General features: G+C 48.3%; 2 protein-coding genes across 2 annotated transcripts; both read left to right on the forward strand.

Annotated features, from left to right (window-relative positions):
• The first annotated feature begins 4,601 nt into the window (after positions 1–4,601).
• Positions 4,602–5,564, forward strand: LOC119306296 (protein BRANCHLESS TRICHOME-like). Its single transcript, XM_037582555.1, has one exon. The coding sequence runs from the start codon at positions 4,632–4,634 to the stop codon at positions 5,088–5,090; it is 459 nt and encodes a 152-aa protein (XP_037438452.1). The 5' UTR covers positions 4,602–4,631; the 3' UTR covers positions 5,091–5,564.
• Positions 5,086–5,600, forward strand: LOC119306307. Its single transcript, XM_037582563.1, has one exon. It carries the CDS (start codon positions 5,109–5,111, stop codon positions 5,562–5,564), a length of 456 nt encoding a protein of 151 aa, XP_037438460.1. The 5' UTR covers positions 5,086–5,108; the 3' UTR covers positions 5,565–5,600.
• Positions 5,601–21,481: the final 15,881 nt, after the last annotated feature.

The raw sequence follows: 21,481 nt of genomic DNA on the forward strand, positions 1-21,481 counted from the left end.
CCAGAGGCACGGTTGTGCTTTCGCGAGAGGCACGGGCGTGCCTTTTTGTGAAAGGGAAAAAACGCGTTTTCTGTTTTTTTTTTCTTTCGCGAGAGGCACGGTTTTGCTTCCGCCAGAGGCACGGTTGTGCTTTCGCGAGAGGCATAGGTGTGCCTCTTTCGAAAAAGGAAAAAAGACGTGTTTTCTAAATTTTTTTCGTGAGAGGCACGGTTTTGTTTCAGCGAGAGGCAAGGTTGTGATTTCGTCAGAGGCACGGGCGTGCCTCTTTCGGAAAGGAAAAAAAACCTTGTTTCCGATTTGATTTTTTCGTCGGTTTTTTTCGTCCGGTTTTTTCGTGAAATTTTTTTTCATCAAAACCTATCAACATGGGATCTAGTTTTGAAGATCTCGACGCGGGGAATCCAATGGCGAAAGCGGTTCAAGATTTGGACGCACGGTTTAAGAGATAAAACATTTTGAATAAACGGATCTATGTAAAAAAATGAAAACTCTCAGGTTGCGACAAGTGGCGCACATGCAGCACGCCACTTGTCGCAACCTGGGGGAGTTGGAGTGATCTCCGCAAGGAGTACTCCTTAATTAGTGATTTCGTTTTTTGTTGTTTTGGTGTTTGTAGCCAACCACGTACAGGCCTCGCGCAGGCAAATTGAGTTGGGCCAATTCGCTACCCGGCTAAATAAGCATATACTTCCTCCGTTTCTAAATATTTGTCTTTCTATAGATTTTAACAAGTGACTACATACGAAACAAAATAAGTGAATCTACACTCTAAAATATGTCTATATACATCCGTATGTGGTAGTTCATTTGAAATCTCTAAAAAGACAAATATTTAGAAACGGAGGGAGTACAAGTGAAATTTTCAAAAAAAATGTTTTCTAAAAAGTAATGGATTAGTGACATCGGTATTATCCTTATACATAAGAAGGAGAAAAATGAAAACTAAAAAACTAAAAGTATAAACTAAAAGAATAAAGAAAAGCTTTATATGGAAGAATGAATTTGTGGCATTGGTATCACCCAAGAAAGTAAAATAAAAATCAAAGTAATGAAGTCCTCTAAAAAATAATGAAACCCTTTGAGAAGAAAGAAAATGAAAAAGTAAAACCTTTAAAAACTTGCATGCAACTTTGCACTAAAATTGAACTTTTTGAAATATGCAAATAATAAGCATATAATAGTGCACTTCCGCATTCTAATTTACACACATATTATTTAGTACTCGCATTTATACTTACACACTAAAATAAAAAAATTATGTTTCTAAGAAGGAATGAATTAGTGACATTGTTATTAACCTTTATGAATAAAGAAAATGAAAATAATAAAATAAAATAATGATAAAATGTGCACACAATTTACTCAAAGTTGCATTTGTTTATAATATGCAAGAATACACATATAATAGTGGAATTTCGCAAAAAAGATGTCTACTAAGAAGTACTCCCTACATCACTAATTGGTGGTAGATACATTCATTTGAGGGACAAGCTTTGGACAAGCTTTTCCGGATGGAGGGAGTAATGAATTAGTGACGTAGTAATATTGGTATTACCATTAAAGAAGAAAGAAAATGAAAAAAAAATCAAAAAAGTTAAATCTCCTGGAAGATGACTTAGTGGTATTGGTATTACCATTTAAGAAGAAAGAAAATGGGAAACAAAATCTAAAACAAACAGTGACAAAATTTGCATAAATATACATAAAAATTGCACTTTTTAAAAATAGGCAGGAATAAGCATATAAAGTGAATTTTTTGCAAAAAAAACTAAGAACGAATGAATTAGTGGCATCGGTATTACCATTAAAGTTGAATGAAAATAAAAATTAAATTGAAACAATATCAAAATAATAGATTTTCTAAAAAAAGAATGAATTAGTGGCGTTGATATTTCCTTTAAGAAGAATAAAATCATAAAAATAAAAACTACTAGACAACTTGCACTGAAATTGCACTTTTTGTAATATGCAAAGAATAATCATATAGTGAAATTTTGGCACATATTATGTAGTATTTGTATGTATATATTTACACTCACCAAACATAACAAAAAACCAACAAGATAAGAAAAGTTAGAAACCAACTAATAAAGAAAAGAAAAAACAAAAACGCATAAAAACGGAAAACAGAAAAAATAGAAGAGAAAGAAGAAGGCTATGTTGCATTGGAATAGGTTTCGGCCCGTTAAAGAATTGACGAAGAAGCGAAGCGAAACGCAGATGGAGGCGTGTCCAGATCTGGTAGGAGGGGCGCAGCAGCTGTGGTCTGCCGTGACAGAGCGGGAGCTTTTCTGGGAGATTCAGCAAGAGTTTTCGGTGGTCTCGCGGATCCGCCCTCGTTGGAAGCACAATCATGCAATGAAGCCCTTACTTTGGCGATGGATCTCAATCTCAACTCTATATACGTGGCTTCGGATTGTGCTGCCGTGATTTCCATGATAGGCTCGGATGTTCCTTGCCAGTTCGCTTCGGTTTTGAGTGAGATAAACCATAGGGCTAGATCTTTCCCTAATATCCATTTTATTCATGAGAATAGGAAGCATAATTTTGAAGTGCATGCTCTTGCAAAAGCTGCGGTTTCTTTGTCTCCCGGCGCCACCTGTGGCTTGTTAATACGCTTGATATCATCTGTATCCCTATGAACATTCAGATTTAATAAAGGTTACAGATGCTGGAAAAAAAATATGGGGTCAGTCGAAAACACAAAAGCCCAAGACAACACACAGACTAACCCAAAAAAAGGTGCACGAATCTTAAAGCAGAGATCAATGACCCAAAAATCGATTGTCCCAAAATTAATTTTCAGAGGACTTACGTAGAGCTAAAGTCATAATGTTGTGCTCATTACCAATTAGTACATAGAGCTCCCAAAACTGGATGACCAGCCTAGAGCTGCCAAGTGATCTTCACGGAATTTAACTCTTCTCGCGTAACTTGTCTTTCACTGATATCCCAATTTGTTTTAGCAAACTTCACGTTCCACTTGAGAAATGAGAAAAAAAAAAGGTTGAACATGAAGTGAAGTGGCCAGCTCATGCACGCACATGTTCTCTCCTGGCCTGCCATAAGGCAGCAGCATGCCGGTCGACGGAAAGAAGTTAAATCTTACTGCAGTGTCTGCTGAAGAGAAGACGATGGAGCATGATCGCCATGATTTTTTTTTAGAAAAGGAGGATGACCCTCGGCCTCTGCATCTGGGAGATGCATACGGCCACTTTATTGATTATTCTCAAGGACCTTACAAAGTATTACAACAATGTGCCTGAATCCACCATCTTGGCAACATATGCCGCTACTCCTATCCAAAATGATGAAGGGGTGCTAGTTGGGCCACTACCCAGACCACTCACCTAAGCCTAACATCAAAAGCCGGAACCGAAACACATTCGGAAGCCCCAGCCGAGCCACATACCGGGTCTGGGGCATAATCCGGTCAGACGCACTCGTGTGTCGTCGCCGCCATCTTCCACAGGTCCGTCTTCAGATCAAACTGAGGCTTCTACCTTGTCTGGCCACTCAGCTATCGACGTCACCACGACACCAGACAGCTTCGTCCTCCTGCGCGAGTCCATCGCCACACATCGGACGCCGAATCTCCACTGCGCCATGCCGCCGAGATACGCCGCCATCCATGAGTAGGATGAAGCACCGCTCCGCCGAGACCGGCAGGGCTTCTGAAGACCAATCCGCCGCCAAGCAACCAAAGCATCACATCCACCCCAAGCTCACCAAGAACGACACCCCCAAGAAGGTGACGACGCCCGGAGCGCCGCTGTCGCTCAATCCGGCATGGATTTGGGCTTTCGCCCGGCATACGAGCTGGGTGTAAGGAAGAGGGGAAGGAGGCAATCTGGACGGCGCCTCCAAGAAGGGTACGGCGCCCTCGGGCGTCGCCGCCGTCGTGACCAGCACTGCTGGCCTCGGATTTCTCCGGAGCCACCTCCCACCTCCAGCCGCCAAACCGGTACAACTCCGACGACAAAGGCCGCCGAAAGCAGGACCATCGGAGGCAGCCCTGGTTGAAGTAGACGGAAGCCTTCAGATCTGGATCGGGCGCCGCCAATGCGATTCCCGATCCAGCGTCCGATCTACGCCGCCGAAGACCGAACGCGCCCGCGCCGCGCCTTGCGCGCCCTCGCCACGCCATCCCGAACACGGCAACCCTCGCCGGTGCGCGCACCCGCGCGAGCGCCGCGCCGAGTCCCCGCCCGAACGAACGGCCCGCGCCGCCCCTGCTCGAGCTGGAGGAGGGAAGGGCCCCGCCGCCGCCGAGCCGCGCGGGCTTCGCCCGGCAACGTCCGCCGGCGGCGGCGAGGGAAGGAGGGGCCGGAGGGGCCTGCGCTGGCGGCGGCTAGGGTTCGCTCCCGGGCCGCCCGCGGGAGCGACCTGGGGAGCCGAGACGAGCGACCTGGGGAGCCGAGACCTCCAAACAAAAATATTTACCCTCATGATCGCCATGATGGCAGCGCAGAGAATTGAGATCGTGCATGTGAGACGTGTGACCTTCCTTCTCTTCGTCGCCTCCCTTTTACAGCTCACAAAGGCAGCGCGCGACAAGTATAGTACGTAAAATATTGGATCTCGTGCTCGGAAAGATGGCGTAGGTGACCGGGCGCGCCAAAGTGGAGGCCATGGCGATAGCGCTAGCGCAAACAAGCCGCGCGAATCTGGGCCTCGGCCTCAATCATGGCGCTGTAGTGGCCTCACCTTCTTGGAAGCTTTACCACAACCCTCACTACTTGTCACCTCGCGGCGACTCTTCCGGCCCCTCTCGCAGATCCCCTTCTCGCCCAGAGCACCGCAGACCTATGATCGTGGCGAATTTCGACGAAGACGGCGGCGGCGGCATGGAGCAGCAGCTGGGGTACGGCGACGGTGGCCTGGCGTCGGTGTCGGATCTCCTGGCGCGGGTCGAGGAGCTCGCGGCGGAGCTTGAGTTCGAGAGGCGCATGCGGCGCAAGGTTGAGGCGCTCAACGAGGTGCTCGCCGCGGAGCTCGCCGAGGAGCGGCGCCGGGTCGAGGCGGAGCGCGCGAGGATGCGGGAGGAGCTCGACGAGGAGCGGCGGATGCTGCGCGTCGCGGAGCTGTGACGGGAGGAGAGGGTGCGGATGAAGCTCGCCGACGCCCGGGCCGCCGTCGAGGAGAAGCTGCGGGAGGTCGCCAACGCCGGGCACCGTGCTGCCGATGCCACCGCCGCTGCCGAAGGCTGCAGCTGCAGGAGCGGCAGCCCGATCGGCGGCAAGGTAAGCCTGGCGAGTGTTGGGCAGCAAAGCCCAGCGAGCAGTCAGCACGGCCAACAAAGCCCGGCGAGCGGTCAGCACTCCCAATCGCACCGGCGAGAAGTCACTGGCGGCGAGAACCCTCACATCAGGAGGGGGATCAAGGGGTCCGTGGAGTTCCCGAGGGCTGTCCGTGTGCGGCCGCGCGGCGAGGAGCGCGTGGATCTGGTGTCCAACATCGAGTGCCAACGGGCGCAACTGCGCGTCCTCATGCGGCACAGGAATCCGGCCGCCGCCGGCATGCCGGGCCTCGTCGGCGCGGCGCCAGACAACTTCGTCGTGTAACAATGTACTCACTACTTAGTTACTCTAATCATATGTAACTTTCACCAGGATAATGAAAAAAAAAGCAACTTGTGCGCTGCAGTCGTTTGGTTCAGAAGCTTTCAGGTGCTCTAGTCTTGACGTTTCTCGAAATTGGCGGGGGCTGGATGGTTTTCCTCCGGATGCATGCTCTTAGGAATTAAAAAAATTATTTTATTTTTCAGAAATTGCAAAACTATATACTCGTTTTAAGATATTTCAGTTATATTACCCTGTCGGCCGCGTGCTGGCCAAAGAGTGACTCTTCGGTTGAGCTCAGGCCGAAGAAGTACACTTCATCCGCGCGCAGGCCGAAAAGCTTCACTTAGTAGCACATTGGCCGAAGTGTTTCTCTTCTTTCGCCCGTTGGCCGAAGACGTGTTCTTCGTCGCCGCCAAAACCAAAAAGCACAGTGCCATGCATGCACGTATAAACCTAGCTCAGATTAGCTTTTAACGTGGATGATATCCCTAACTATACAAGTAAACTAGCTGGACAACGCACACAGGCACACACTAGTGCATCTATACATGCGTTGTTTAGATTAGCAGCTGCATACGTATGATATCCTAAATGCATGCATGCAAAGACTCAGTGTGGCTGAGCGGTACGTGTGCTTACTACGTATTCGAATGCCAACATCAGTACAGTTATTAAGCTCCAAGGAATTGGAGGCCAGGTGTTTTTTTTCTTACGGTGCCTCGTTTGTCACAACCGACGTTTTTCTTTGATCAGAAGGATCTCACCTGAAGACACATAAACAAAGACGAGCAAAGGCTAGATCCAAGCAGATCCATCAAAGACAACCACCGACCACATCCCGGGAGATTCGTCGGAAACACATCTTCATGTGCCCTTCGAACGATGCTCGACGCAAAACCAAGACCGAAACTAGGCAATGAGAAGCTTATTCCATCTTCACAGAGCCGCCACCACCTTCGGCAGTTTCTGGCCATCTTCGGCATGGCATGCAGCGGATCCGAGTCCTTCACCTCCAGATCCGTCGAACCCGAGCTCATCCCACGCGGCCCCAAGGAGGAGATGATCGTTTGGCTTGCGCTCTGCCGCTCCCGAGAGAAGGCCCATGGACGGCAGCGCTCGGAATCCTTCCGTCGGTAATCCATTGCGTCTGTCCAAATGGCGCATGGATCCGGCGCTAGGGCAGTCGTAGCTGCCTCGCCGGAGGCGGTGCGGCCCGTCTGGCGTCCGATCGCGGTGGCGGACGCACAACCCCTCCGTTGACGCACGGAGTCTTGAGTCCCATGAGCTAGCTCGTGTCCCATGCCCTACTCTACCTTGCCGGCGACCGGTCCAACACTCTGGGGAGCGTAGCCGGCCGCTGGACATGGCCATACTAGTAGAAAAACTACTTTACGTGAGGGACATTAGTCCCGGCTTAGAAACAGACCGGCACTAATGTGACCATTAGTGCCGGTTCCAACGGCTAGGGGGGCGGGCATCATTAGTCCTGGTTCATGTTGAACCTCTAGTATCGATTCGTGACACTAACCGGGACTAAAGGATTGGTGGCAGGCTGGGGCCCTACTAGCACCTTTAGTCCCGGTTCGTGTCACGAACCGGGACTAGAGGCTAACCTTTAGTCCCAGTTTGTGTCACGAACCGGGACTAAAGATGCTCTTATATAAACCCTTCGTCCAGCCCGTGAGCTCTCTGTTCTTCCCCTTTCCTCTCCTCTCGAGGTAATTCTCCATTTTTGCCAAAATTTGTCAAGATTTGAAGGCACCCCATCCATCCAAGTGTTCACAAAGGTTAGCAACTTTGTCCTTTCATCTCTCATTGCTATATTAGCTCTTGCAATGCTCTATAAGTATAGTGATTTGTGGGTTTTAGTTTGGGAGTATTTATATGTGGTAGTTTAGTTGATTTATATGCAATTTGAGCTCAAATTAACTTTTTAGTTTGCATATGTAGGTGTGGTTTACTTAGTGCCTTCCCGTCCCCGTCGTAACCACCGCCGATCACCTGCATCATCCCGTCGCTGGCACCATGTTGGTGAGCCTCTTGTTCTTATCCTTTTTATAAAAAGATAATCATGTTTGTATGATTTAGATAGTTACTTGTATAATTTTCTTACTCGTACGTTGTTTGTTATACATAGTGGCATGGTTTTGATATCCATCCCCGTCGGCCCTCGTCTGGTTTATGATTCGGATGTGGTACATATTCTCTTTTATAACTATTTGTTGCATTTCGTGTTTATGACAATTATGTCAACCAACGTGACATAGATGTTTTTATCTAGGAGGTATGTGAATCGAAAATTCCAACCGACCCTCTTGTCGAAAGGTTAAATTTAGTTGAACAAGAAAACAAGTATTTGAAAGAAAAATTGAAAAGAATTGAAGAAGAGAAGATGAAACTGGAGTTGTATGTTGCCGATGTCGTCGATGATCACATGGTCAAGATGGATGCAATGCGCTTGAAGATTAGAAATATTAGAAAATATGCCATTGATAGTGAGGCTTGGTATCATTGTGATGTTGGATCAATTGTTACCTTAGTTGCGATCTTGATCGCATTTGTTGTTGCACTCAAATGCTTTAGCTAGAGAGTTTGTATGTTGTTTTATGAGAATAAGTGTGTATGAACTTTATGTATGAAACTGTATTAATTTGGTATTTTCGGTGTTGTGTAATGAAGATGAGCCGGCAATGGATGTACGATGACCGATGCTCTCCCCGGTTTATTAAGGGCGTGCATACTTTTTCTACTTGCGGCTGAGGCAAACAAGCGGGCGGATGGTTTTATGTGTTGTCCATGTGCTGACTGTAAGAATGATTGAAATTACTATAACTCAAGAACCATTCACGTCCACATGTTTGAGTCCGGTTTCATGTCCGGCTATAACTGCTGGACCAAGCACGGAGAAAGAGGGTCCTAATGGAAGAGAATGAAGAAGAAGAGGATGACGACAGCTATCCTGGCCATGGTTCCCTCAATACGATGGTACAACAATGGGGGAAGAAGCTGAGCCGGCAATGCGGGAAGAAGCTAAAGAAGAGTCATCAAATGAGCCCGCTGATGATCTTGGTCGGGCCATTGCCGATGCAAAGAGAAACTGCACAAGTGAAAAGGAGAGGCTGAAGTTGTAGCGCATGTTAGAGGATCACAAGAAATTGTTGTACCCAAATTGTGAAGATGACAAGAAAAAGTTGAGCACCATACTGGAATTATTGCAATTGAAGGTAGAGAATGGTGTATCTGACAATGGTTCTTAAAAGTTGCTGATAATGTTACAAAAGATGCTTCCAAAGGACAACGAATTACCCGACAGTATGTACGAAGCAAAGAAGGTTGTCTGTCCTCTAGGATTAGAGGTGCAGAAGACACATGCATGCCCTAATGACTGCATCCTCTACCGCGGTGAGTACGAGGATTTGAATGCATGCCCGGTATGCGGTGCATTGCGCTATAAGATCAACCACGATGACCTTGGTGATGTTGAGGGCGAGCGCCCCAGGAAGAAGTTTCCTGCCAAGGTGATGTGGTATGCTCCTATAATACCACAGTTGAAACGTTTGTTCCAAAACAAAGAGGATGTCGAGTTGATGCGATGGCACAGAGAAGACCGTAAGAAAGAAGGGAAGTTGAGAGTACCCGCTGACGGGTCGCAGTGGAGAAAAATTGAGAGAAAGTGTCGGGACTTTGCAGATGATGCAATGAACCTATGGTTTGGTCTAAGCGCAGATGGCATTAATCCTTTTGGGGAGCAGAGCAACTTTCATAGCACCTGGCCTGTGACTCTATGTATGTATAACCTTCCTCCTTGGTTGTGCATGAAGAGGAAGTTCATTATGATGCCAGTGCTCATCCAAGGCCCTAAGAAACCCGGCAACGACATTGATGTGTACCTAAGGCCATCAGTTGAAGAACTCTTACAACTGTGGAATGAAAAAGGTGTATGTGCATGGGATGAGCACGGACAGGAGGAATTTGACCTACATGCGTTGTTGTTTGTGACTGAGGGACTCCTGGATTAGGGGGTCCTCGGACAGCTAGACTATATACTTTGGCCGGACTGTTGGACTATGAAGATACAAGATTGAAGACTTCGTCCCGTGTCCGGGTGGGACTCTCCTTTGCGTGGAAGGCAAGCTTGGCAATTCGGATATGTAGATATCCTTCTCTGTAACCGACTCTATGTAACCCTAGCCCCCTCCGGTGTCTATATAAACTGGAGGGTTTAGTCCGTAGGACAGCAACAATCATAATCATAGGCTAGCTTCTAGGGCTTAGCCTCTATGATCTCGTGGTAGATCAACTCTTGTAATACTCATATCATCAAGATCAATCAAGCAGGAAGTAGGGTATTACCTTCATCGAGAGGGCCAGAACCTGTGTAAACATCATGTCCCCTGCCTCCTGTTACCATTAGCCTTAGATGCACAGTTCGGGACCCCCTACCCGAGATCCGCCGGTTTTGACACCGACATTGGTGCTTTCATTGAGAGTTCCACTGTGTCGTCACGATAAGGCTTGATGGCTCCTTCAATCATCTTCAACGATGCTGTCCAGGGCGAGGTTTTCCTCCCGGACAGATCTTCGTATTCGGCGGCTTCGTACTGCAGGCCAACTCACTTGGCCATCTAGAGCAGAGAGATAGCTACGCCCCTGGCCATTAGGTCAGGCTTGGAAGCTTGAACTATACTGCCGACATCCATGGAGACTTGATCTTCGACGGATTCGAGCCCATGTCAGGTGCGCCGAACCGTCACGACAACCATGACTTAGATCCGCCATCGGACACTGTTCGGGAAATCACACCTGCAGCTGCCCCGGCCCTCAATCCGGAGTAGATCATGCCATCCGAGGACGGGTGGATGGACCCCGCCATGGAGGCCGCACACTCAGCGGTGATAGAGCCGAACACTGGCTTCATCTCCTATAAGGCCGGTGTCATCGGACCCTCGGACTCGTCTCCAGCCACAGGCTCCGAACTGCATGCATCCGTTCCTATCGAATCTAATTGGGCACCGATCATGGAGTTCACCTCCGCGGATATCTTTCAACACTCGCCCTTGGGTGACGTGCTAAATTCATTAAAGTCTCTCTCTTTGTCAGGAGACTCTCGGCCGAACTATGTCCGACTTGAGCGGGAAGCGGACAACGAAGAAATTCGTTCCCCACCCACCACCCACTTGATAGCCACTGTCGACGACTTAACCGACACGCTTGACTTCGACTCCAAAGATATCGACGGTATGGACGACAATACAAGAGAAGAACAGGAACCACCGCCTAAAGGGCACTGGACAACCACCTCATCATATGACATATTCATGGTGGATACACCAAAGGAAAATAACGGCGAGGATGTGAAGGATAATCCCCTCGAGAAGCCACCAAAGCGACGATGAAGGCGCCGCTCTAAATCCCGCCACAGTAAAAATAGCGATAACAGCGCAAGAAAGAATAACACCCCGGTCGACTCCAAAGGAAACGATGACCCCATGGACCCAGCGATGGAGCAGAATGAGCCAGGGGACGGTGAAATAGTCCGGAGCAGATGTCCGATAATGGCGACCCCGAGGGCAAAATTCATCAACATGTCTCCGGAGAGGAGAACAGTCCGGACAACGATGCACTCATCATCCCAGAAAAACACTGGGAACAAGAGAACCTCCAAAGAAGGCTTATTGCCACCGTGAGGAGCTTGAAGAAGCAGAAGCAAAGGCTTAAGGCTACGCAGGATACGCTCAACCGTAGATGGAACAAAGTGCTCGACACTGAAGAAAAATACCGTGGTGATCGCCACACAAAGAGCTATCCAAAGCGCAAGCTGCTGCTCGAATTCAACGACGAGGCTATAGAGCCCATCCAGCCAAAAAATAAAACGGCCGATCAGCCGGACCGACCACCCCGTGGCCGCGACAGGGCGGCTAATGATGCCGCACACAAGTGAGCACACAATTTACGTGAGCTCCTGGACAAAAAAGCCGGTTTGGCCAGGTCCATCTATGGATCTAGGAAGCGTGCTCCGGCGCAGAATCACAGCAACCAAAACGATCATATTGATCGAATACCAGCTCGGAATCAACATCGAACACAACAACCGTCGACAGCATACCATGACACATCCAAATACAGGGGTGCCGCACACCCCCTGTGCTTCACCGATGAGGTGCTGGATCATGAATTTCCAGAGGGATTCAAACTCGTGAACATAGAGGCATACGACGGAACAACAGACCCTGGGGTCTGGATTGAGGACTTTATCCTTCACATCCACATGGCTCGCGGAGATGGTCTCCATGCCATAAAATACCTGCCCCTCAAATTGAAAGGACCAGCTCGGCACTAGTTGAAAAGCCTCCACGAAAACTCAATCGATAGTTGGGAGGAACTTGAGGACGCTTTTAGGGCCAATTTTCAAGGGACATATGTCCGACCTCCGGATGCAGATGATTTAAGTCACATAATTCAACAGCCCAGAGAGTCAGCCCAAAAGCTTTGGAACAAATTTCTCACTAAGAAGAATCAAATCGTCGACTGCCCGGATGCCGAAGCCTTATCGGATTTCAAGCACAATGTCCGGGACGAATGGCTTGCCAGACACCTCGGCCAGGAAAAGCCGAGGACAATGGCAGCCCTAACAAACCTCAAGACCCGCTTTTGCGCGGGCGAGGATAGTTGCTAGCCCGTAGCGGCACCAGCGACCCAGGCACATCCGAAGTCGGGGATGGAAATGGGAAGCCGCGATGCAATAAAAACAAGTGTCAAAATAATGAAGACAGCCCAGATAACACGGCGTTCAACGCCGGATTCAGGGGCTCTCGAACCGGTCAATGGAAAAAGCCATTTAAAGGCAGCAGAGATGGACCGTCCAGCCTAAATAAGATTCTAGACAGATTATGTCAGATTCATGGCACCCTAGAAAAACCTGCAAATCACACCCATAGAGAATGCTGGGTTTTCAAGCTGGCCGACAAGCTAAACGCCGAACACAAAGGGAGGGAGACCCCAAGTGAAGACGAGGATGATCCTCGCCAGCCGAACACTGGGGGACAGAAAACATTCCCACCAGAAGTCAAAACAGTGAATATGATTTATGCAACTCACATACCAAAGAGAAGGCGCAAACGCGCACTCCGAGACATATACGTTGTAGAGCCTGTCGCCCCCAAGTTCAATCCTTGGTCGGCCTGCCCGATCACTTTTGATCACAGGGATCATCCGACTAGTATCCGGCACGGAGGATCGACTGCCTTGGTGCTCGACCCAATAATTAACGGATACCATCTCACCTGAGTCCTTATGGACGGCGGCAGTAGTCTTAATCTGACATATCAGGACACTGTCCGCAAAATGGGGATAGACCCATCAAGAATTAGCCAAAGTAATACTACCTTTAAAGGAGTAATACTAGGCGTAGAGGCCCGCCGCACAGGCTCTCTAGTACTGGAGGTTGTATTTGGTTCTCCCGACAACTTCAGAAGCGAAGAATTAATCTTCGACATCGCTCCATTCCGAAGCGGCTATCACGCACTACTCGGAAGAACGGCCTTCGCTCGTTTTAATGCAGTACCGCACTACGCCTATATTAAACTTAAGATGCCCGGTCCACGTGGCATCATCACAGTTAGCGGAAATACAGAGCGTTCCCTACGTGCGGAAGAATATGTGGCGGCTCTAGCAGCCGAACACTGAACGGCCTCTCCAACCAGAATAAATGATCGGTCGTCAAGACCACCGACACGGTTAGACGAGTCTGGCGAACCATCGGTTGTAACAGCCATGGTAAACCTGAGTTTGGGTCTATGGATATACCCCCATAGGTGGTGCTAGGGGCTACCGTCATGTAAAAAGCCCATAGTTCGGCTTGACCCTATTAATACAACAACAGATTGCATTTTCATGGTTCGTTCAGAATAACCACCTTTTCGCACGAAGTCTTTCACCTGGATTTTTCCTTTTTACAGGTGATCATCATGCTACACCCTTCCAGGATACGGCACAACGGAGACAAAGGCGCAGACGTGCAGCAGGGCCCCACTCAAAGGTTTCTTTTTAGATTAAGACCCTGCGTAAACCTTTTTTTATGTCTCTTGTTGCTTCATACCCTCCGGTCACTTAACACAACCGGGAGGGACACTAGCGTTATTGGCATTTCGTCGTGCCAGACTAATGCATGTACCTGGAAACTCAGGGCTTATTATCGAGGGCGTTACTTAGCCCAGTATATGTTGTAAAGTCTGAATACCTTAGGGAGTGCTCAGGGTCGCGAGTTTGGCCTTATATGCATCAGCTCCGAATCATGTCTTTGGTCAAATGTTGGGTTTGCCCGACTCCTGTGTTTTGCTACCTTACGTTCCGCTCTATCGGCTAAGGTGGCACCGGGAGAACTAGAGCGATTGTGCCCTGGTTCATCTGGATGAGTACCTCAGTAGAGAAAGCCGAAAACTGACTGTCATGATATAGCGAGAGACTGGTCAACCACTCGATGACTTAGCGGAATCTTCGCGATTCCTCTGCATTAATGAAGGACCGGTTTTCTGATCATGTATGAATGCGCACCGTATTTGGATGAACGCGGAAGTACCAGGGGCTATATAGTAGCCCCACCGTCAAACTCCTATAGCTAAGTGAAAGAGTTAAAGCTATATAGTCTGATTGCCTGGTTCGCCGTGCTATCACCTCCTTAACGGACCAAGACGTTGGATCAAGTGTGATGACGCGCTTTTTCGAACACCCCCTCATTATATGCGTGGGGGCTGAAGCCGACGACTACAAACTTTTAGGTTATATACATACATAAACGGCCGCACAGGATATAATACTTTCGGGCAAAAGTATAAATACAACCTTTATAATCAAAATAGCATTGTTTTTACAATTCAGATACATGTCACTCGAACATGGTACTCTTCGAGCACTGAGCCTCTATCAAACGGGCGCCTTCTAGGACTTCTCCAAAATAGTGCTCGGTCAGGTCCTGGCTTCCCGCCGGACCCCGGGTTGCAATAGCGGTGGCCTCCATCCCAGCCCAATATGTTTTAACACGGGCAAGAGCCATCCGCGCACCCTCTATGCATGCCGACCTCTTCACAACATCGATTTGCGACATAGCACCAAGAAATTGTTGCACTAAACCAAAATAAATGTCCGGCCTTGGTCCCTTTGGCCAAAGATGATCCACGACAGACCTCATAGCAAGCCCGGACAACCTATGGATCTCGGCCCATGCGGCCATTCTCATTCAACGGCAGTGGACGCGTCGGGGCACTGAACTGCGACTAGAACAACCTTTCCACCTCATGATCTTTCCGATCTTTCAAAAACTCAGTCGCATCCGCAGCAGTCCTTGCCAAGTCTGCATACGCGTCTGCATCACTCCATAACTGATCCAATGGGGCATACTTTGGATCTCCAAACTTCATCTGCAACAAAAAGGGCCTCCCAACCGTGATATCTCTGGCTTCACGAAGCTCCTCCCTTATCCCTCTAATTTTAGAGTGAGTTTCCTTGGCTGCTTCCAAGGCCTTCTTTAGGTCGGCCGCTGTCGCCTGGCTTTCCTTTTCAAGGAGCTCATAGCGCCCGGTGGCATCTTTCAACTCAATAGCCATCTTGGCTATTTTATCTTTGCTCTAGCGATGAGTAGCCTGTTCGGCTCTTAACTCTTCGGCCGCCTTTAGGGCAGCCGCATCACTTATCCTGGGTTGTTCCTTGGCTCAGGCAAGCTCTGCCTGAAGGGTCTCCACGGCAGCAGCTCCATCTGCAGTCACAACATATTATAGATACTAGCATCATGCTCCTCTTAATATTTGCTGACAAGCCGAAAATACATACCCTGTGCCTCGTCAAGCTGCTTGTTCACAAGTGCGATGTCGGCATCCACCACGTCAAGTTGTCGCTTTAGTTCGGCAAAATCAGCAGTCTGGTCAACCGCCGGACCATCAGCCGCCTGCACATAAAAGCAGCGCGATCATTACCTGGGACTACGATCCTCTGTTTGCCGCCTCTGGACGGCAACCAGAGTCTCAGGGGCTACTACCTATACAGAGCACACCTAGCGTGTGCGGTACTGTCCAAAATACACATATATTACTTGGCGTACCTCAAAGCCTCTTAACAGGCTCGTAAAAGCTTCATTCAACCCGCTTTTGGCGGATGAAATCCTCTCAACCATCGTACCCTAACGGGTACGATGCGCCTCTGAGATAGCCGCTTGCTCCAGAAAACCCATCAGTGTATCCGGCTGTGCACCGAACGGTCCCGGACTCTTTCTGTTGCTCCCCTTCGGAGTTGAATACTCCGGACTTCGGGCGGCCGAAGAGTTAACTTCTGGCCTTGGCGGATCAGGAGAAATCCTCCGTGAAGACAACTCAGGGTCGTCCGCCCCATGAGGCAGGGAGGCAGGAGGAGGCGTCTCGCTCTCCATCATCTCCAGAAGAAGATCCCCCGAAGACGAACTCTATTGAGAAGGGCTGCGAGCCGGACTGCAAGATATACGTCTCGGTTATTATTCTCAGAGACGAAGTAGGATATATTTACCAAATTACTTTTTGATCCACTTACAGCTGGTGGAGGGCTGGCCCCTTTGCGGGCACTGTGCGGAAAGGACGCCCTCCGTGGCAGGGGCCCCCTGGCGAAGGTTTCTTCCCTCGTTTGGAAGCCTCTGTTTCCAAGTCTTCAGAGGCGGCCCTTTTCTTTCCTTGGGGAGAGGGGATTCTGGATTCACCTTCCCGACTATCCTCCTTCGCGGAAACACTAATTCCCCCAGTTTGGATGTGTAATGTGTGAAGCCCACTTTCGGCTTCCTTATTCCTCCCTTCATCTCCTCCTAATGGCAAGGTGCACGCTCAAGCATCCTAGTCAGTATAGGATCCCGTGAGCCTTCGGGAAGGGGGGGCGAACACCTGATCCTCTCCGCCTTTCTTATCCAGTCCTGGCAGAGAGCAATTTTTCAGAATGATGTTGTGACAAATAAAAAGACAGCATGTTCGGTCGCGGAATTACTTACTTGAGTATCTGGATGGTTGCAGTTGAGACCCGCATCCTCAGTGGTGTCCGGACACTTTATTCGTGATCCGAAGAACAATTCATACATCTCTTTGAGCGTCACGCTGAAGATTTGTTGAATAGTTTGTGGTCCTTCCGGGTTAAACTCCCACATACGGAGAGATCAACGCTGGCACGGTAGGATCCGAAGAACTAGCATAACTTGCATTATCTTGACAAGACTGACATCCCTCTTGAGGAGATCTCGAATGCGGCTTTGCAATGTCAGCACGTCATTAACCGACCCCCAGTCCAGCCCCTTGTTGACCCATGACGCCAGTTGGGGCGGAGGACCCGAGCGGAAGGCGGGGGCGGTCGCCCGCTTTGTACCTCGGGGAGCTGTGATGTAAAACCACTCCCGTTGCCATAAATCGGACGCCTCTGGGAAGGAACCCTTTAGCCATGGGGCGTCAGCGCCTTTGCTTATTGTAGCACATCCGCACTTTGCGAGTCGCTCATCGATCATCTTCGGCTTCACATTGAAGGTCTTGAGCCATAAGCCGAAGTGTGGGGTGATGCGGAGGAAGGCCTCACATACGACGATAAATGATGAGATGTGGAGGATGGAATCGGGAGCTAGATCATGGAAGTCTAGCCCATAATAAAACATGAGCCCTCTCACAAAGGGATCAAGACTAAAACCTAGCCCTCGGAGGAAGTGGGAAACAAATACGACACTCTCATTGGGTTCGGGAGTGGGGATGACCTGCCCTTGAGCAGGCAGCCTGTGCAGGATTTCAGCGGTAAGATACATGGCCTCCCTAAGCTTCTTCATATCCTCCTCTGTGACAGAGGAGGCCATCCACTGGCCTTGAAGGTTGGATCCGGACATGGTTGAAGGTCCAAAGCGCTTAGCTTGAGGCTTGGGTGTTGGAACTCGAGGTGGGGGAAGGGAAGGATTGAGCGTGGGAAGAAAAGGACATGCCTTGGCCCCTTTATAAAGAGGGCGAATATCAAGCGTCGCCCGCGTGGCCATTTGGAACTTGCCTAAAATCGAGGAGTCATACTAACAAGCACGGTTGGGTTACCCACACCCGTATTGATGAGAATCCCATGATAAGGGAACAGGATCTCTGCTTCGACAAGACGTGCCAACAAAACCGCCTCACAACACGTGCAGTGGCAGGCTGGAAAAAGCGGTTCGTGATAACCGGGTCGCGGCGTGATGTCACGCTATGAATCATCAGCAGATTAGATTTGTGGAATATTCTGCTCTCTACGGTGGTATGTGGAAGTTATTTTGCAGAGCCGGACACGATCCTTGTGTTCAAAATCTTCTATGGAGTATTCGGAGAAGGAACCCGCCTTGCAATGCCGAAGACAATCTGCGCGCTAGACTCATCATCATTGAAGTCTGGTTCAGGGTCTACTGAGGAAGTCCTAGATTAGGGGGTCCTCAGACAGCTAGACTATATACTTTGGCCGGACTGTTGGACTATGAAGATATAAGATTGAAGACTTTGTCCCGTGTCCGGGTGGGACTCTCCTTTGCGTGGAAGGCAAGCTTGGCAATTCGGATATGTAGATCTCCTTCTCTGTAACCAACTCTGTGTAGCCCTAGCCCCCTCCGATGTCTATATAAACCGGAGGGTTTAGTCCGTAGGAAAACAACAATCATAATCATAGGCTAGCTTCTAGTGCTTAGCCTCTACGGTCTCGTGGTAGATCAACTCTTGTAATACTCATATCATCAAGATCAATCAAGCAGGAAGTAGGGTATTGCATCCATTGAGAGGGCCCGAACCTGGGTAAACATCGTGTCCCCCGCCTCCTGTTACCATTAGCCTTAGACGCATAGTTCAGGACCCCCTACCCGAGATCCGCCGGTTTTTACACCAACAGTGACCATCAATGATTAGCCTGCTCTCAGTAACCTTTCAGGACAGACAAACGAGGGATACCACACATGCACGCACTGTTAGATGATACTGACAGTATATATTTGGATAAATGTAAGAAGAATGTGTACCCGGGACATCATCGATTTCTTCCGAGCAGGCATCCTGTAAGAAAGAAAGGCAAGCATTTCAAAGGTGAGGCAGATCACCCGAAGAAGCCTCACCACCGTACTGGTGATGATGTACTTGATATGGTCAAGGATTTAAAAGTAATCTTTGGAAAGGGTCCTGGCGGACAATCTATTCTGAATAACACTGACGAACGCGCACCCATGTGGAAGAAGAAATCTATATTTTGGGACCTACCCTATTGGAAAGACCTAGAGGTCCGCTCCGCAATCAACGTGATGCACGTGACAAAGAATCTTTGCGTGAACCTTCTAGGCTTCTTGGGCGTGTATGGGAAGACAAAAGATACACCGGAGGCACGGGAGGACCAACAACGTATGGACGGAAAAGACGGCATACATCAGGGTCGTGCCAACTACGCTCTTGCCAAAGAAAAGAAGGAAATCTTCTTTGAATGCCTGCTCAGTATGAAGGCCCCGTCTGGCTTCTCGTCGAATATAAAGGGAATAATAAATATGGCAGAGAAAATTTTCCAAAACCTAAAGTCTCATGACTGCCACGTGATTATGACGCAAATGCTTCCGGTTGCATTGAGGGGGCTTCTACCGGAAAACGTTTGATTAGCCATTGTGAAGATATGTGCATTCCTCAATGCAATCTATCAGAAGGTTATTGATCCAGAAATCATACCAAGGTTAGAGAATGATTTGGTGCAATGTCTTATTAGTTTCGAGTTGGTGTTCCCATCATCCTTCTTCAATATCATGACGCACGTCCTAGTTCACCTAGCCGAAGAGATTGCCATTCTGGGTCCTGTATTTCTACACAATATGTTCCCCTTTGAGAGGTTCATGGGAGTCTTAAAGAAATATGTTCATAATCGCGCTAGTCCAGAAGGAAGCATCTCCAAGGGCCATGAAAATGAGGATGTCATTGAGTTTTGTGTTGAATTTATTCCTGACCTTAAGCCGATTGGTGTTCCTGAATAGCGACATGAGGGCAGACTGGGTGGAAAAGGCACGCTAGGACCGAAAGCAATAATATGTATGGACGGGCATTCTCTCACTCAAGCACACTACACGGTTCTACAAAATTCCTCCTTGGTGGCTCCGTATATCGAGGAACACAAGAATATTCTACGCTCCAAACACCCGAAGCAGTCTGACGACTGGATTACACATGAACAAACGGGGACTTTCGTCGGGTGGTTGCACACACCTCTCATGCATGAAGACGTTGTTGAAGATGAGTTACTTGCTATCCAAGTTACCATTTTCGAATATATTGACTTTCAAAGGGTACGAGATAAATGGAAATACATTTTACACGATCGCCCAAGATAAAAAGAGCACCAACCAAAACAGTGGTGTCTTCTTTGATGCAGCAAACACCAATAGGCCAAAGGACACATATTATGGTTACATAGAGGAGATATGGGAACTTGACTATGGACGTGATTTGAAGGTCCCTTTGTTTCGGTGCAAATGGGTCAATTGACAGGAGGCGTGGTAACGGAAGACCCGCAGTATGGAATGACACAGTGGATCTCAACAATCTTGCATACGCAAACGAACCATTCGTCCTAGCCAATGATGTGGCGCAGGTTCTGATGTCTGCTAGAACTACGTCGGTATTTCCCCAAATAGGAAGGGATGATGCAGTATAGCGACGGTAGGTATTTCCCTCAGTGATGAGACCAAGGTTATCGAACCAGTAGGAGAACCTCCTCACACCACGTAAACAACACCTGCACACAAATAACAAATACTCGCAACCCGACGTGTTAAAGGGGTTGTCAATCCCTTCCAGGTACGGCACCTCAAGATAGGCAAATAACATGAGGTAAAAGTGGTAGATAGGATAAATAGATAGCGGATCAAATAAATTGCAGGAAGGTATTTTTGTATTTTTTGGTTTAATAGATCTGAAAATAAATGCAAGGGAAAATAGATCGCAAAGGCAAATATGATGAAAAGAGACCCGCGGGCCGTAGGTTTCACTAGTGGCTTCTCTCGAGAAAAATAGCAAATGGTGGGAAAACAATTACTGTTGGGCAATTGATAGAACCTCAAATAATCATGACGATATCCAGGCAATGATCATTATATAGGCATCACGTCCAAGATTAGTAGACCGACTCCTGCCTGCATCTACTACTATTACTCCACACATCGACCGCTATCCAGCATGCATCTAGTGTATTAAGTTCATGACAAAACGGAGTAATGCAATAAGAACAATGACATGATGTAGAAAAGATCCGTTTATCTATTCCTAGATATAGATCTCGTCTTATTATCCTTAATAGTAATGATAGATATGTGTCGGTTCCGCTTCTGTCATTGGGATCAAGCACCGTAAGATCGAACCCACTACAAAGCACCTCTTAGCATTGCAAGATAAATAGATCAAGTTGGGCAAACAAAACCCAAATATTGAAGAAGAAATACGAGGCTATAAGCAATCATGCATATAAGAGATCAAAGAAAACTCAAATAACTTTCATGGATAAAAACATAGATCTGATCATAAACTCAAAGTTCATCGGATCCCAAAAAACACACCGCAAAAAGACTTACATCGTATGGATCTCCAAGATACCATTGTATTGATAATCAAGAGAGAGAGGAAGCCATCTAGCTACTAACTACGGACCCGTAGGTCTACAAAGAACTACTCACGCATCATATGAGAGGCACCAATGGAAGTGGTGAACCCCTCCATGACGGTGTCTAGATTGGATCTGGTGGTTCTGGCCTCTACGGCGGCTGGAATTGATTTTCGTCGACTCCCCTAGGGTTTCTGGAATATTGTGGTATTTATAGAGTGAAGAGGCAGTTCAGGGGGCACCCGAGGTGGGAAGCCCCCACCAGGGCGCGCCTGGGCCTCCTGGCGTGCCCTGGTGGGTGCTGC

Source organism: Triticum dicoccoides, chromosome 1B (assembly GCF_002162155.2).
Source record: "Triticum dicoccoides isolate Atlit2015 ecotype Zavitan chromosome 1B, WEW_v2.0, whole genome shotgun sequence".
NCBI lineage: Eukaryota > Viridiplantae > Streptophyta > Magnoliopsida > Poales > Poaceae > Triticum > Triticum dicoccoides.

Excerpts from the sequence above, each read along its gene's own strand:
- LOC119306296 (XM_037582555.1), top strand. The coding sequence starts at position 4,632 with ATGGCGATAGCGCTAGCGCAAACAAGCCGCGCGAATCTGGGCCTCGGC.
- LOC119306307 (XM_037582563.1), top strand. The coding sequence starts at position 5,109 with ATGAAGCTCGCCGACGCCCGGGCCGCCGTCGAGGAGAAGCTGCGGGAG.